At 66.0% G+C, this 15,948-nt stretch overlaps 2 protein-coding genes across 2 annotated transcripts; both read right to left on the bottom strand.

Moving 5' to 3' along the window:
* Positions 1–262: 262 nt before the first annotated feature.
* Positions 263–1,288, bottom strand: APOF (apolipoprotein F). Its single transcript, XM_054177460.1, has one exon. It carries the CDS (start codon positions 1,286–1,288, stop codon positions 335–337), a length of 954 nt encoding a protein of 317 aa, XP_054033435.1. The 3' UTR covers positions 263–334.
* A 1,538-nt stretch (positions 1,289–2,826) lies between these two features.
* TIMELESS (timeless circadian regulator) lies at positions 2,827–15,907 on the bottom strand. The gene is made up of 27 exons (XM_054177342.1): positions 15,749–15,907; positions 14,689–14,842; positions 14,500–14,614; positions 14,349–14,411; positions 14,120–14,221; positions 13,857–14,012; positions 13,652–13,779; positions 12,673–12,760; positions 12,391–12,567; positions 11,000–11,217; positions 10,331–10,434; positions 9,038–9,207; positions 8,092–8,226; positions 7,851–8,002; positions 7,672–7,769; positions 6,980–7,112; positions 6,693–6,894; positions 5,230–5,381; positions 5,033–5,118; positions 4,810–4,933; positions 4,620–4,702; positions 4,398–4,537; positions 4,105–4,294; positions 3,949–4,017; positions 3,757–3,875; positions 3,124–3,268; positions 2,827–2,876 (listed from the first exon to the last, which is right to left on the bottom strand). The coding sequence occupies exons 1-27, from the start codon at positions 15,888–15,890 to the stop codon at positions 2,827–2,829; spliced, it is 3,495 nt and encodes a 1,164-aa protein (XP_054033317.1). The 5' UTR covers positions 15,891–15,907.
* Between the last annotated feature and the right edge of the window lie 41 nt (positions 15,908–15,948).

Genomic DNA, 15,948 nt, shown 5'->3' with positions numbered 1-15,948 from the left:
AAGCCATGGGGACAGGCAGAGTCCGTGGGAATAGAGCCATGAGGGCAGGGGGCAGGCCCTGGGGACAGAGCCTTGGGACAGGGACAGGGGAGAGGCCCAGCCCGGCAGACAGAGCCATGGGGCTGTAGGGACAGGCGCGGGTCATGGGGAGAGGGCTGCGGGAGGCAGGGCAGGGCACACCGGCCAGGACAGGGCCGGGGACAGCGCCAGGGGTGCGGTTATTTGCCATCACATGGCTCCTCCAAAGCCTTCCTGCGGGGCCAAGGTCCCTTTGTCCCAGGGCAGGGTGACCCAGCACAGATCCGGCCGGTGCCAGGGACACCACAGGCGACCTTTATTCAATGAAAAGGACGGAGCCGCTGTGGGCGGTGGGCACGGGTGGGGGGTCCCCGGACGAGGTGAGGTAGTGGATGAGTGCCCGCACGCCGGCCTTCAGCCCCGGCTGCATCCCCAGCTGCACCCCCAGCGCCACGGGGCCCCCGATGGCACCGGTGACGGCGGCCAGCCCGGTGTAACCCAGGTCCTCGGCCGCCTCCAGCGCCCGGGTGGAGGCCACCGCCTGGCATCCCTGGAAGGCGTAGTAGAGGCTGGTGCCCAGGTTGTAGAAGATGCTGACGCCTGGCACCCACTCCAGCACCTCGTGGGCCTGCCGCTCGCCCGGTGGGTCGCAGGCATCGTCCTCCTCCCGCCGCCGGCGGGAGCGGTGCCGCTGGGCGTGGCGGCAAGCGGCCAGCCAGGCACGGGGGACCCTGCCCTGGATCCCCTCGGCTGAGTGCCCCGTGGTTGGCACCCCAAGCAGGCTGGGGTTGGTGCCAGCCATGGGTGCCCGCAGCCGGGTGGGTGCCGCGCACAGCCACGCTGGGACAGAGCCCCCAGCTCTCGCCAGGCTGAGGAGGAGGCTGGCGAAGGGCTGGGGGGTCGGGGCAGCCTGCAGCCGTGCCAGTCCCCGCAGCAGTGCCACGGCCTTGGGGGCACCCAGCTCCTGGAACAGCTTCAGGACCTCGGTCTCAGCCTCGGCCCCGCAGGCAGCTCCGCTCAGTGCCAGCGCCATGGTGGCACGGACCAGGGCGCGGGGGGCGGGCGGGAGCCCGGCAAAGCGGGGCAGGGCTTCGGGGAGCACATCCTGGCAGGAGACCCCCGGCAGTGCCCGCGGTGGGATCTGCTCCGCCAGCTCTGCCAGCAGTGCCCGCGCCGCCGCTCCGGCATCGTCCCCCGGTGCGGCGGGGACGCTCCCGAGGGCGCTGGTCCCGGGAGCGAGGAGGAGGAGCAGGAGCAGAGCTCGGGGCATGGTGGCAGCTCAGGGCCGGTCTGCGGAGGTTGGAGAAGGGGCAAAACGTCGTCAGCCCCCCGCCGCTGGGGCCACGCCAGCCCTTCACAGCCTCCCCTGCCCAAGCCCCCCCCGGCTCACCCGGTCGTGACGCCGCCGTTCCCCTCGCCCCGTCCAGCCGCCGCCGACGCCGCGGTCGCCGCCGCGGTCCCTTTATGGGCGAGCAGGAGGGGTTGCGACACGCAGGGCTTTGGCCACCTCCCTGTCCCCTCCTGCGGGGCCAGGGCTCAGGGCAGGCCCTGGGGCCAGGGCGGCTTGACCTCCCCCCCGCCGGCCTCGGGGATGTGACACCCCCGGAGCCACGAAGGCTGAGAGCTGCGGGGGGTTGAGTTATTTATTTGGGCTCTTGCCCGAGTTCAAAGGAGTGACCAAAAAGCAGGAGGAGTTCCAGAGAAGGGAAAAAACAGGGAACTGGGGGGAAAACCCAGGGAGTTTGGGGGGGGGGGGAGGAAACCCAACAGGGAATTTGGGGGGAAAAAATAAGGAGTTTAGGGAAAAATGAGGGAGTGGGGGGGGAAAAAAAGGGGGAGATAGGGAGGGTAAAAAGAGGGATTGGGGGAATAAAAAGAGGGATTTGGGGGGAGAATAAAAAGAGGGATTTGGGGGGGAATAAAAAGAGGGATTTGGGGGGAGAATAAAAAGAGGGATTGGGGGGGAGAATAAAAAGAGGGATTGGGGGGGAGAATAAAAAGAGGGATTGGGGGGAGAATAAAAAGAGGGATTTGGGGTGAGAATAAAAAGAGGGATTGGGGGGAGAATAAAAAGAGAGAGATGGAGACTGCAGGCAACCCAGCAGGGAAGGGGCAGTGGGCAGAGGCCCTGCCAGCTTTTGCAGCACCTTCAAAACCAACTCCAGCACCTGCAGCAAGCCCCAGCCCCCAGCAAACTTCCTCAGCCATGGGCAGGGGGAGCCCCAACAAGCCTCAGGGCAGGGGGAGCCTCTCAATCTTCCTCCTCATCCTCCTCCTCCAAGCGACGGGGACGCTTCCGCCTGCCCAGGGGCTGCAGGTCCTCCTCTTCCTCCTCCTCCTCCTCCTCGTGGGGGGCTGCAGGGCTTGGATCTGGGGCTGGAGGGAGCAGGGGATGAGCTGAGCCCCCCTGAATTGGGGGTGCAGGGAGTGGGGGTGCACTGCTGCCCCCGTCCCCAGCATCTCCTCAGCCCCAGGGGCTGGAAATGGGATCCAGCAGCAGGCTGGGCTCAGCTCCTGGTGACAGCAGGGAGGAAGAGCTCCCCCTGAGCCCCCCCAGGAGAGAGTGGAAGGGGCTGAACCCAACCTGGGCTTGCTTCAGCCTCATCCTCACTGTCGAGCTCCCGGCGCCTCTTGGTGCCCCCCTGCACCGGGCTGGGGGCAGGGACAGGCTCCTCACTGCAGCTGTGGGCACAAGGGTTGGCACGGGGAGAAGCCAGGGGGCTGGGTGCCCTCCCCAGCTGGGGACAAGGACCACCCCCAGAATTGGGGAGAGCCCCCAGAAGTGGGCCCAGGGCGTGGGAGCCTTCCTCACCTCTCGGAGTCTGATCCCAGCCCTGCTGGCAGCTGCGGTGCTGCTGCTGGGCACAAGAAAGGGGAGGTCAGGGCACAGGAGAGGGGGTTGAGGGCACAAGAGGGGGTTGAGGGCACAGGAAGAGGGGTTTGGGGGCACAGGAAGAGGGGTTTGGGGGCACAGGAAGAGGGGTTTGGGGGCAAGAGAGTGGGGCACAAGAAGGGGTTGGGGTGCAAGAAGAGGGAGTTGAGGGCACATGAAGAGGGGTTCAGGGCCAGCCCCACAGCTGGTGGAACCCCATCCCAGCTCCTCACCTGAAGCAGGGTCCTGGGGACTCTGGGGTGGCTCCAGCAGCCCCTGGGGGGGCCCCGGGGGGTCGTGGCCGCACTGGGCGATGGAGGCAGCCAAGCGCCGGAGCTGCTGCGGGCTGAGGGCAGCTGGGATGCGCCAGAAGGATTCCTGGGGAGGGGGAGAGAGATGAAGGAGAGCTGCAGGGGGGCAGCAGGGCTGGGGGGGGGGAGCAGGGCTGTGGGGACAGGACTAGGGAAGCAGGGCTGGAGGGGGAAGCAGGGCTGGGGGGGGGGAGCAGGGCTGGGGGGACAGGACTAGGGCAGCAGGGCTAGAAGGGGAGCAGGGCTAGGGGGGAAGCAGGGCTAGGGGGGAAGCAGGGCTAGGGGGGAAGCAGGGCTAGGGGGGAGAGCAGGGCTGGGGGGGAGAGCAGGGCTGGGGGGGGAGAGCAGGGCTGGGGGGGGGAGCAGGGCTGGGGGGGGAGCAGGGCTGGGGGGGGGAGCAGGGCTGGAGGGGGAAGCAGGGCTGGGGGGGAGAGCAGGGCTGGGGGGGAGAGCAGGGCTGGGGGGGAGAGCAGGGCTGGGGGGGGAGAGCAGGGCTAGGGGGGAGAGCAGGGCTGGGGGGGAGAGCAGGGCTGGGGGGGAGAGCAGGGCCCTCACCTGCTCGCTGGCAGGGGGCCGCAGCCCCAGCTGCCTCAGCAGCCTGCGGAACCCTGGCTCCTCCATGGCCTCCTCGTTCTCCTCCGTAAGTGGCACCAGTGGCACCGGGTGGCACACCCCTGGGCGGGCAGCACTGTCAAGCCCAGCCCCGCTGCCCACCCCGGAGCCCACCCCAGCCCCTTGCCCGCTCACCATCCTCCTCTCTGTCCTCAGCTGCCCTCTTCAGGCAGCTCTCCACCCACCGCAGGGGCCCGGCCAGGCCTGGGGACAAGCAGAGGCTGACACAGGATACGGCCCCGGAGCCAAGCCCCGCTGGGGGGAGGGGCGGCTCACAACCCCCTCCCCTACCTTTCTGGTGCAGCCGACGTGCCAAGCCCTGCCCAGCCCCTTCCTTAGGTGCCCGGTGGTCCTCCTTCTTTGCCCCTTCCTCTGTCTCTTCCTCCTCCTCCTCCTCCTCCTCCTCCTCCTCTTCCTCCTCGCTGTCTCCATCCTCCTCCTCGCTGTCCTGAGCGGGCACCACCGGGGCAGCTGCTGCACCCTGCGGGGACCAGCAGCGTTTGGATGCCTGTTGCTGGGGCAGCACCAGGCTGGGCACAGCCTGGGGGTGGGGGGACCCCCAGGAGGCTTTCCCCCTCCCCTACCATCGAGGGTCTCCCCTTCCTCCGCCGCTTCTTGTAGAGCTCCCTGCGCTCTGCCACCAGCCCCAGCCCCAGCAGCTTCTCCACCACCCGAGCCCGGGACCGCCGGGCCGTGAGGTGCTTCAGGATGTTCCCCAGGACGTCTGTGGGGTGAGAAGGGCTCAGGGTGGGATTTGGGGGGGGGGGGGGGACTCTGAAGGGGGTGCCCACCCCAGCCCCACTCACCCTCTGAGCCCTGGAACTCCTGGAAGAGCCGAGTCAGCTCCAGCTCCTGCTCCTGCGTCCACAGCAGGATGCCAGTGCCCTTCCTGGGGGTGAGGGGGAACACGGCCTCTGTCTTTGGGGGTGCCCTCACCCCACCCTGGGGGCCCCCCACTGTAGAGGGAGTGTGTGTGGGGGGTCCCCCCTAACTTACCTGACCCGTGGGAAGTCCTTGGTGCTGCTGGCCAGCCCCAGCCTCACCAGCTGCCTCACCACCTGCCTGCGCGTCCGGCCGGGCACCGAGAGGTGGGCGAGGATGGCAGCGATGATGTCCTCGCCTAGGGGAGGGGCAAAGGGATGGACACCCCCTCCCCAAACCACGGAGGGGGTTTCTATCTCACTGCTCCCCCCCCCACCTCCAGGACCACCCCCAATACCTTCCACCTCTTTGTATTTCCAGTAGAGCTCCTGCAGCTCCTGCTCCTCTTGGGGGGTCCAGGGAGGGACTCTGCTCTGGCCGGCCCTGGGCAAGGGGTGGAGGGGAAGTGAAGGGAGGTGAGAAAAGGTTGGGGGGGGGGAGGGGAGGGGAGGCCAAGGCAGCCTCCTCCCAAGCCCCCTCCCCAGCCCCACTGACCCTTCTCCCTCCTGCAGGGAGCCGTAGCCCTCAGTCATCTCGCGGACGGTGGCTGAGCTCTTCCAGAAGAGGAGCTCCACAAAGGCCTTCTTGTTGGTGGCTGCCAGCGAGAAGAACTTGCCCAGGATGAACTTGGCCAAGGTCACCAACTCCTGGGGGCAGAGGGAGGCAGAGTGGGGCTGGGGCGGGGCGAAAATCAGTGGGGAAGGAGAGACGGTGGAGAATGGGGCACAGGAGGGATGGGGAATGGGGGAGACAGAGGGGATGGGGGGTGGAGGGGGAATGGGGGAGATGGGGATGGGGGAGACAGAGGGGGGATGGGGGATGGAGGGAATGGGGGGCAGGAAGATAGGGAACAGAGGGAATGGGAGACAGGAGGGAATGGTGGGGAATGGAGTCAGGAAGATAGGGAAGAGGGGGAATGGGGGACAGGAAGATAAGGAACAGGGAGAATGGGGGACAGGAAGATAGGGAAGAGGGGAAATGGGGGACAGGAGGGGATGGGGGACAGGAAGATAAGGAACAGGGGGAATGGGGGACAGGAGGGGATGGGGGACAGGAAGATAAGGAATAGGGGGAATGGGGGACAGGAAGATAGCGAAGAGGGGAATGGGGGGACAGGAAGATAGGGAAGAGGGGGAATGGGGGACAGGAGGATAAGGAAGAGGGGGAATGGGGGACAGGAGGATAAGGAAGAGGGGGAATGGGGGACAGGAGGATAAGGAACAGGGGGAAATGGGGGACAGGAAGATAAGGAACAGGGGGAATGGGGGACAGGAAGATAGCGAAGAGGGGAATGGGGGGACAGGAAGATAGGGAAGAGGGGGAATGGGGGACAGGAGGATAAGGAACAGGGGGAATGGGGGACAGGAAGATAAGGAACAGGGGGAATGGGGGACAAGAGGATAAGGAACAGGGGGAATGGGGGACAGGAGGGGATGTGGGACAGGAAGATAAGGAACAGGGGGAATGGGGGACAGGAAGATAGCGAAGAGGGGAATGGGGGGACAGGAAGATAGGGAAGGGGGGAATGGGGGACAGGAGGGGATGGGGGACAGGAGGATAAGGAACAGGGGGAATGGGGGACAGGAGGGGATGGGGGACAGGAGGATAAGGAACAGGGGGAATGGGGGACAGGAGGGGGTGTGGGACAGGAAGATAAGGAACAGGGGGAATGGGGGACAGGAAGATAGGGAAGGGGGGAATGGGGGACAGGAGGGGATGTGGGACAGGAGGATAAGGAACAGGGGGAATGGGGGACAGGAGGGGGTGGAGGACAGGAAGATAGGGAAGAGGGGGAATGGGGGACAGGAAGATAAGGAACAGGAGGAATGGGGGACAGGAGGAGATGGGGGGAATGAGGAACGGAGGGCACAGCAGGGCTGGACCCCTTCATGCAGGGAGGGGGTGCCGAGGCGGGGGGGTTCAGCCAAGGCCTGGGCGGGGTGGGGGGGTGGTCTGACCTGGTGGGCAGCAGCTGCAGGGTCGTTGAGGAGCCGGTGGAAGAGGTTGAAGAGGGAGAGCTGGAAGAGCAGGGGCTCCATGCGCAGGTCCCGCGCCAGGCGGTGCAGCAGGCGCGCGGCGCAGTGGTTGGTCCGGGGGCTGTTCCGGGGGTACCCTCGCAGCAGCACCACCAGGGCCCGCACCACAGGGGCGCAGGCAAACCTACCCAGGGAGCCCTGGTGAGGCTGGCTGCCCAGGACCCCTCCCCCCCCCACCCAGGACCCCTCCCCACCCAGCCTTTGCTCACCTTTTCAGGTAGTCCAGGAAGTTGAACTCCTTCTCTGCCACCTGCACTGCGTTTTGCTCCTCTTCTTCTTCCTCCTCCTCCTCCTCCTCCTCTTCTTCTTCCTCCTGCTCCTCGGTTTCTGGGGGTGTGTTGCCTGCAGGGGGAGGATGGTGAGGATTTAAGAAGGGTATTGAGGCACTTGAAGGTGTCCAGAGAAGGGCAACAAGGCTGGGGAGGGAGTCTGGACACAAAGCCCTGTGAGGAGAGGCTGAGGGAGCTGGGGTTGCTTAGCCTGGAGAAGAGGAGGCTCAGGGGAGACCTCATTGCCCTCTCCAACTCCCTGAAGGGAGGTTGTAGCCAGCTGGGGGTTGGGCTCTTCTCCCAGGCACCCAGCCCCAGAACAAGAGGACACAGTCTCAAGCTGTGCCAGGGGAGGTTTAGGCTGGAGGTGAGGAGAAAGTTCTTCCCAGCAAGAGAGATTGGCCCTCGGGATGTGCTGCCCAGGGAGGTGGTGGAGTCCCCAGCCCTGGAGGTGCTCAAGAGGGGCTTGGAGGTGGCACTTGGAGCCATGGCTCAGTTAGTCAGGAGGTGTTGGGTGACAGCTTGGACTTGATGATCTCTGAGGTCTTTTCCACCCTTATTGATTCTATGACCCTAAGCCCTCCCCCCCCTCCATCCCAGAGCTCACTGAGTGGCCCCAGTGGGAGACTCACAGGGCAGGGGGGCGAGGAGGATCTCCCGCAGCAGCTGAGCCTCCTCGGCCGGCCCCGCGTCAGCGGCTCCGAACACTTCCCCCTCGGGCCACACTTCCCTGGGGGAGAGGGGGCAGGGGCTGGCACCACCTCCCTGTGGCCCCCTGCCAGGGGGTGGGGAGGGTGGGGAGTGCCAGCACCTGGCAGAGCGGAGCAGCTGCAGGGCCTGGGGGGCTCGGCCCCCCCGCAGGCAGCCCTGGATCTGCAGCAGAGCCTCCGAGCGCTGCTCCTCCACCGGCGTCTCCGAGGCGGCGTCGAAGGGCACCAGGCCCTCAGGCAGGGGCACCTCGCCCTAGGGCAGGCCCCTGTCACCCCACATCCTCAACCAGAGCACCCAGGGGGCTGTACCCCACACTCTGGAGCCTGCCCCCCCGCCTATACCTGCAGGCAAGCCTGGAGCTGCGGTGCCAGCCCTGCCCACAGCTCCTCCAGCTCTGCTGTGCTGAGGGGCTGCGGGCTGCGGGCTGCCTGCTGCTGCTGCTGCTGCTTCCTCTTCTTCCTCCTCACTCTCTTGCTCTGGGAGGCAAAGATCACAGGATCAGAGGATGCTGGGGGCAGGGGAGGTGGTGGCATCAGGAGGAGTCTCGGGGGAGTCAGGAGGAGAGGGGGGAGGAAAGGTCCGGAGGAGGGGGGGAGTGGGGGTCAGGAGGAGGGGGGGAGTGGGGGTCAGGAGGAGGGGGGCAGGGAGGGAGGGTCCAGAGGGGCAGGGCAGGGAGGGAGGATCTGGAGGAGGGGGGGAAGGAGAATCAGGAGGAGGGGGGGGGGAAGGGAGGGTCCGGAGGAGGGCAGGAGAGGGGGTCTGGAAAAGAGGAGGAGGGAGGGTCCAGAGGAGGGGGCAGGGGAGAGAGGGTCCGGAAAAGAGGAGGAGGGAGGGTCCGGAGGGGGCAGGGAGGGAGGGTCCGGAGGGGGCAGGGAGGGAGGGAGGGTCCAGAGGAGGGGGCAGGGAGGGAGGGTCCGGAGGAGGAGAGGGGCAGGGAGGGAGGGTCCAGAGGAGGCAGGGAGGGAGGGTCCAGAGGAGGAGGCAGGGAGGGAGGGTCCGGAGGAGGCAGGGAGGGAGGGAGGGTCCGGAGGAGGCAGGCAGGGAGGGTCCAGAGGAGGAGGCGGGCAGGGAGGGAGGGTCCAGAGGAAGCAGGGAGGGAGGGAGGGTCCAGAGGAGGCAGGCAGGGAGGGAGGCAGGGTCCAGAGGAAGCAGGCAGGGAGGGAGGGTCCGGAGGAGGAGGCGGGCAGGGAGGCAGGGGCTGTGCGCTTCCCTCCCCCCCGCAGGGCCCGGGGCGGGGGTCGGGGCGGGGGGCGGGTCGGGGGGCGGGCCGAGCCCCGGGGCCGGCACCTGCACCACCAGGCTGCCGCGGCCGCGGCAGAAGCGCTCCAGCAGCCGCAGGAAGAGGTGGGAGGTCTCCACCAGGTCCCGCAGGAAGCTCCGCGGCTGCCTGGCTTCGTCGAACTTCCTGAAGAGGGTGAGGAAGAGCTCCCGGAACTCCATCAGGTAGAAGATGTTGCCTGAGGAAGCAAAGAGGGCTCCAGGGCTGTGGAACCCTTTGGGGTGGGGGTGGGGGGAAAAGAGCTCTGAGGGCATCCAACCCTTCGCCCACCCTGCCACAGCTGGGAGGCTCCGAGATGCCCCCAGGGATGAGGACTCTGCCCCAGCCTCCTCCCTGGGCAGCTTGGGGCAGGCTTGGAGAACCCTTCCAGGCAAGAAGTTTCTCCTCATGGCCAAGCTAAAGCTCCCCTGGGGCCACCTGAGGCTGTGCCATCTCAGCCTGGTCCTTGCTCCGTGGCACAGGAGCCCAACCCCCACCTGGCTCCAGCCTCCTCTCGGGGGGCTGCAGCCGGCCAGGAGGTCTCCCCTCAGCTGCATCAGGTTGCTCAGGGCCCTCCCTGAGCCTTACCTGGAGGATCTCCAGGGATGAGGCTTCCAGCACCTCCCTGGGCAAGCTGCTGCAGTGTTCCAGCACCCTCAGGGTGAAGAACTCCTTCCTGACATCCAACCTCCCCCTGCCCTGCTCTAGGCTGAAGCCACTGCCCCTGGGCCTCTCCCCAGCCTTCCTGGAGCCTCCTTCAGCTCCTGGAAGGTTGCTCTAAGGTCTCCCCAGAGCCTCCTCTTCTCCAGGCTGAGCATCCCCAGCTCCCTCAGCCTGTCCTGGGGGCAGAGGTAGAGCATTCTCCTGGCCCTGCTCCATCAGCTCCAGGTCCTTCCTGTGCTGAGGGCTCCAGACCTGGCTGCAGGGCTCCAGACCTGGCTGCAGAGCTCCAGGCTTCACTGCAGGGCTCCCAGGGAGGTCTTGTGGCAGAATCTCCTCTCTGGCTCTGCTCTCAGTGCATCTCTGGATGCAGCCCAGGCTCTGGTTTGCCTTCAGCTGCTCCTCACAACCTCTCCAGAGCCTTCTCCTTCTCCCCCAGCGTCTTTGCCTTTCTCTGGGCCTTCCCCAGCCCCTCAATATCCTTCTGGCATTGAGGGCCCCCCCAAAATCCCCCACCCCCCTTCCCCAGCTGTGCCCTCCCTAGTGCTGAGCCCCTCCTTGCCTCCTATCCTACCACAGGGGGAGGCCAGAAGGCCTCTCCCTCAGCCTCCTTTCTTGCAGACTGAGGCTTGGAATCCCCTCCCCACCCCCCCAGGACTCACTCTTGATGACCTGGCTGCTGTCCCTCACTGCCTGCTCCGGGGACCTGTCCATCTCCTGCACCGTCCTCAGCAGCTCCTGGTAAGCCTTCAACGCCAAATGCATCCTGCAGGGGGGCAGCAGCAGTGCAGGGGGGGAGGCCAGGAGCCCTGGCAGGGTCTAAACCACTCACAGGGGCCCCCCAGGCACCCATGGAGGGGTCCCAAGACTTGGGGAGGTCTTGCAAGCACCCATGGAGGGGTCCCAAGACTTGGGGAGGTCCCCCAAGCACCTATGGAGGGGTCCAGCAAGCACCCATGGAGGGGTCCCAAGACCTGTGGAGGCCCTGCAAGCACCCATGGAGGGGTCCCAGGACCTGGGGAGGTCCTGCCAGCACCCATGGAGGGGTCCAGCAAGCACCCATGGAGGGGTCCCAAGACCTGTGGAGGCCCTGCAAGCACCCAGGGAGGGGTCCCAAGACCTGTGGAGGCCCTGCAAGCACCCATGGAAGGGTCCCAAGACCAGGGGAGGTCCTGCAAGCACCCATGGAGGGGTCCCAAGACCTGTGGAGGCCCTGCAAGCACCCATGGAGGGGTCCCAAGACCTGTGGAGGCCCTGCAAGCACCCATGGAAGTCCCCCAAGCCCCCATGGAAGTCCCCCAAGCCCCCACGGGGGGGTCCTGAGCCCCCACCTCCGAGCCCAGGTGGCTGCCTCCTTCTTGTCCACCAGAGCCATCTCGTAGTAGTTGGTGAGGTGCTGCTGGATGAAGTGGAAGGTTCTGAGCCCCAGGGTCTCGGACACCAGCTCGGGGCGGAAGCCTCTGCGCCGGTTGAAGGCCATGAAGAAGGAGGTGGCCCACAGGTAGTAGGTCTCATCGTGCTGCTGAGCCTTCTCCCTCAGCAGCTGCTCCTGGGGGGGTTGGTGCCAGAGGGGGCTTCAGCCAGGCTCCCATCACGCAACTTGCACCCCTCCTAACCCCCACCCCCTGCACCCCCAGATCCCCCTCTGAACCCCTCCTAACAACCCCCCTCTGAACCCCTAACCCCCACCCCCTGCACCCCCAAATCCCCCTCTGACCCCCTCCTAACAACCCCCCTCTGAACCCCTCCTAACCCCATCCCCTGCATCCCCAAATCCCCCTCTGAACCCCTTCTAACAAACCCCCCCTAAACCCCTCCTAACCCACCCTGCATCTCTTAAACCCCCTCTGAACCCCCTAACAAACCCCCTCTGAACCCCTCCTAAGCCCCTCTGAACCCCTCCTAACAAACCCCTCCTAACCCACCCTGCAGCTCTTAAACCCCCTCTTAACCCCCTCCTAACAAACTCCTTCTGAACCCCTCCTAACCCACTCTGCATCCCCAAATCCCCTTCTGAACCCCTCCTAAACCCCCTCTGAACCCCTCCTAACAAACCCCTCCTAACCCACCCTGCATCTCTTAAGCCTCCTCTGACCCCCTCCTAACAAACCCCCTCTGAACCCCTCCTAACCCACCCTGCATCTCTTAAGCCTCCTCTGAACCCCTCCTAACCCACCCTGCATCTCTTAAGCCTCCTCTGAACCCCTCCTAACCCACCCTGCATCTCTTAAATCCCCTCTGACTCCCTCCTAACAAACCCCCTCTGAACCCTTTGTAACCCACCCTGCATCCCCAAATCCCCTTCTGAACCCCTCCTAAACCCCCTCTGACCCCCTCCTAACAAACCCCTCCTAACCCACCCTGCATCTCTTAAACCCCCTCTGACCCCCTCCTAACCCACCCTGCATCTCTTAAACCCCCTCTGACCCCCTCCTAACTCACCCTGCATCTCTTAAACCCCCTCTGACCCCCTCCTAACCCACCCTGCATCTCTTAAACCCCCTCTGACCCCCTCCTAACCCACCCTGCATCTCTTAAACCCCCTCTGACTCCCTCCTAACAAACCCCCTCTGAACCCTTCCTACCCCCCTACCCCCTGCCTCCCCCTGGCCTCCCGTGGCTGCGTGCCCAAGCCTGCGAGGAGGAGGAGGCGAAGGAGGAGCAGGAGCAGGGTGGGCGTGAGGAGGGGGGGGACAGGGGCGCCCCCCCAGCAGCCTCTCACCTTGACCAGCAGCATCAGGGGGTTGTAGCAGTCCTGCAGGAAGTCCAGGCAGAAGCTGTGCAGGAGGAGCCTGACGCTGTGCGCGGAGCGCCGCGGGGCAGCGCCGTCGGGGGCAGCCTGCCGCCGCCGCGGCACCCTCCGCGGCTCCTTGCCCAGGTCGTGGCTGTAGCTCTTCAGCTGCAAGGGGGAGGGAGGACACAGGAAGGAGTGGCGCAGGCAGGGTCACCCCACCCCCACCCCCAGCTCCTCTCCTCCCCCCGGGTCCCCGGCCCCTGCCCTCACGTTGTGGAGCCCTTTGTGGAAGACGACGTCGCGGTCCCCGATGGCCTTCAGCCCCTGCAGGACGTAGGAGCCGCCGAAGCGAGAGTGCCTGGCACGGGGGGAGGGGGAGACAGCCTTGGTATGGGGGGGTCCTGGTCCTGCCAGCCTTGCTAGGGGGGGTCTTAGCCTTGATACAGGGGTCCTGGCCCTTGTCAGGGGGGTCTTAGCCTTGATACAGTGGTCCTGGCCCTTGTCAGGGGGGTCTTAGCCTTGATACAGTGGTCCTGGCCCCTGCCATGGGGGTCTTAGCCTTGATACAGTGGTCCTGGCCCCTGCCATGGGGGTCTTAGCCTTGATACAGTGGTCCTGGCCCCTGCCATGGGGGTCTTAGCCTTGATACAGTGGTCCTGGCCCCTGCCATGGGGGTCTTAGCCTTGATACAGGGGTCCTGGCCCTTGCCATGGGGGTCTTAGCCTTGATACAGGGGTCCTGGCCCTTGCCATGGGGGTCTTAGCCTTGATACAGTGGTCCTGGCCCCTGCCATGGGGGTCTTAGCCTTGATACAGGGGTCCTGGCCCTTGCCATGGGGGTCTTAGCCTTGATACAGGGGTCCTGGCCCTTGCCATGGAGGTCTCAGCCTTGATTTAGGGGTCCTGGCCCTTATCAGGGGGGTCTCAGCCTTGATATAGGGGTCCTGGCCCTTGCCATGGGGGCCTTAGCCTTGATACAGGGGTCCTGGCCCTTGCCATGGGTGTGCCAGCATCACTGGGGGGGGTGGGGGGTGTCTTTGCCTCACCATGGGGGTCCTGGCCCTGCCACAGGGCACTCAGCCTCACCCTGGGGGTCCCAACCCTGCCATGGGGGTCTCAGCCTCACCACGGGGGTCCTTCCTTTTGCCCTCGGGGTCCCGGGTCTACCACGGGGCTCTCATCCTTGCCCTGGGGGTCCTGGCCCTGCCCTGGCGGGGGGAGGGGGGGTCCCGTCCTTGCCCCTTCCTCACCTGGAGGGGCGCTGCAGCGCCCGGACCCTCCTCTCCGCCAGCTCCCTCTGCCGCAGGGCTTGCAGCTCCCGGGCAGCCTCCCCGCGCTCCGCCTGCCCCTGCCCCAGCGCCGCCAGCTCCTCGGGGCTCTGCGGGCGGCACCGGCGCTTAGCGGGGGGCTCCCTGCCGGCGTCCCCCGCCCCATCCCCACCCGGCCCCACCTCACCTGGTCCCGGAACATGAGGGAGATGATCTCCAGGACGTGCAGGGCCCACTGCTGCTCGGCCGGGGAGCTGGCCAGGAACTTCAGCAGGTCGTCCAAGCCGCTGATGTGCAGCGCCCACAGCACCCGGTCGTGCAGGCTGGCATCGCCATCCACGCCCTGGGGTGGGGGGTGGGAGTGGGGGGTGCGTGGGGCTCAGCAAACAGGGTGTTGGAAGCCACCTCCCCCCCACCCCAATAAAGAGGGGAAGGTCCCCAAAGTGCTACCTGCTCCTCAGCGGGGTCCGGGGGGACGTGCAGCACGTTGCGCACCAGCAGCAGGATCCTCTCGATCAGCAGAGTGTCCTCCTCCTGCCTCTGCTCCCAGTCCTGGGGGGACAGAGCCATCAGGGGTTCCCCCCACCCCGACCTGGCGCCCACAGGGACACCCCCCCTCGTTTGGGTGGGGGCAAGCCCCCCCTCCAGCACCCAGCAGGAGCTGGGCCCTGGCACTCACCAGCTGCAGCAAGTGGTAGAGCTTGTCGCTGAGCACCCCGAAAACTTTCTCACTGGCAAAAGCCTGCAGCAAGCCTTGGGTGAGCTCTGGGGGTGGGGGGCTTTGGGGACACCCCCACCCACCCAGCTGCCCCCTCTGTGGGCAGCCTCACCTCTTTGTATGCCTGGAGGTAGGAGAGGACCTGGAGGAAGTGGTGCCTGGCGGTGGCATCTTGGGGCACTTTGCCGAAGCAGAGCAGGGCTGGCTGGGTCAGGTTCACCATCAGCCTGCAGAGGAGTAGGGGTTGGTACAGGGGGCCCCTCCCCACCCCCCCAAACCTGCCCCATCCCCCTCTCAGTACCTGACAACGGCATCAAAGAGCACTTTGTCCTGGGGGTACTGGACCAGGATGGGCAGGAGGTCGTTCTGCAGGATCTGGGCCGCCCCCAGCTGCTGCCGGACGTCCCTGGTCTCGTCCTCATGCCGCAGGTACCGGATCAGGTCCTTGATGCTTTCTGGGGAGGGGGTTCCAGTGCCATAAAGACACTCCCCCCCCCCCCCCCAAAAGGTCATAGAATCACAGAATTGGCAGGGTTGGAAAGGACCTCGAGGCTCAGCCAGCCCCAACCCAGGGAGCCCTCACACCGCAGCAGGTTGCTCACAGCCACCTCCAGCCTGGCCCTCAGCACCTCCAGGGCTGAGGCTTCCAGCACCAACCTGGGCAGCCTGTGCCAGGCTCTCACCACCCTCCTGGGGAACAACTTCTTCCTCACAGCCAATCTGAGTCTCCCCACTTCCAGTTCTGCTCCATCCCCCCCAGTCCTCTCCCTCCCTGACAGCCTCCAAAGTCCCTCCCCAGCTCTCCTGCAGCCCCCTGCAGCCCCTGGGAGGCCACTAGAAGGTCTCCTGGGAGCCTTCTCCTCTCCAGCCTGCACAACCCCAACTCCCTCAGGCTGTGCTCACAGCAGAGCAGCTCCAGCCCTCTGCTCCTCCTGCTGGCCCTGCTCTGGACACCTTCCAGCCCCTCCAGAGCCTTCCTGGAGCAGAGGCTGCAGAGCTGGCCCCAGAGCTGCAGGGGTGGTGTGAGCAGAGCGGAACAGAGGGGCAGAATCCCCTCCCTGGCCCTGCTGGCCACACTTCTGCTGCTGCAGCCCAGGCTCTGCTTGGCTCTCTGGGCTGCAAGTGCTCCCTGCTGGCTCCTGTTGAGCTTCTCCTCCACCACCACCTTCAAGGCCTTTTCTTGAGGGCTGCTCTCAGCCAGTCCCTGCCCAGCCTTGGTGCTTGGGATTGCCCTGCCCCAGCTCCAGGACCTTACCCTTGTCGACCCTCATGAGGTTGTCCTGGGCCCAGCTCTGCAGCCTGCCCAGGTCCCTCTGGATGGATCCCTTCCCCAAGCCCTCCCCACCACCGAGCCCACCTACCCAGGCAGTCGGGCTCCCGGTGGTAGATGTCCCCTTCCAGGTAGCCCAGGGCACTGCAGGTGGCCAGCAGCTCGCAGTTCATCATGTACCAGTCCATGCAGCGCCCCCGGGCGCTGCCAGCTGGGTACCCGCTGGGGGACATCCGTCAGTGCCACCACCCTGGGGGGTCAGTGCCACTACACCTTCCGGGGTCCTCCCCC

The sequence above is a fragment of the Dryobates pubescens genome, chromosome 40 (assembly GCF_014839835.1).
Source record: "Dryobates pubescens isolate bDryPub1 chromosome 40, bDryPub1.pri, whole genome shotgun sequence".
Taxonomy (NCBI): domain Eukaryota; kingdom Metazoa; phylum Chordata; class Aves; order Piciformes; family Picidae; genus Dryobates; species Dryobates pubescens.
Note: the sequence above shows the minus strand (reverse complement) of the source record. Positions and strands in the feature narration are given on the sequence as shown.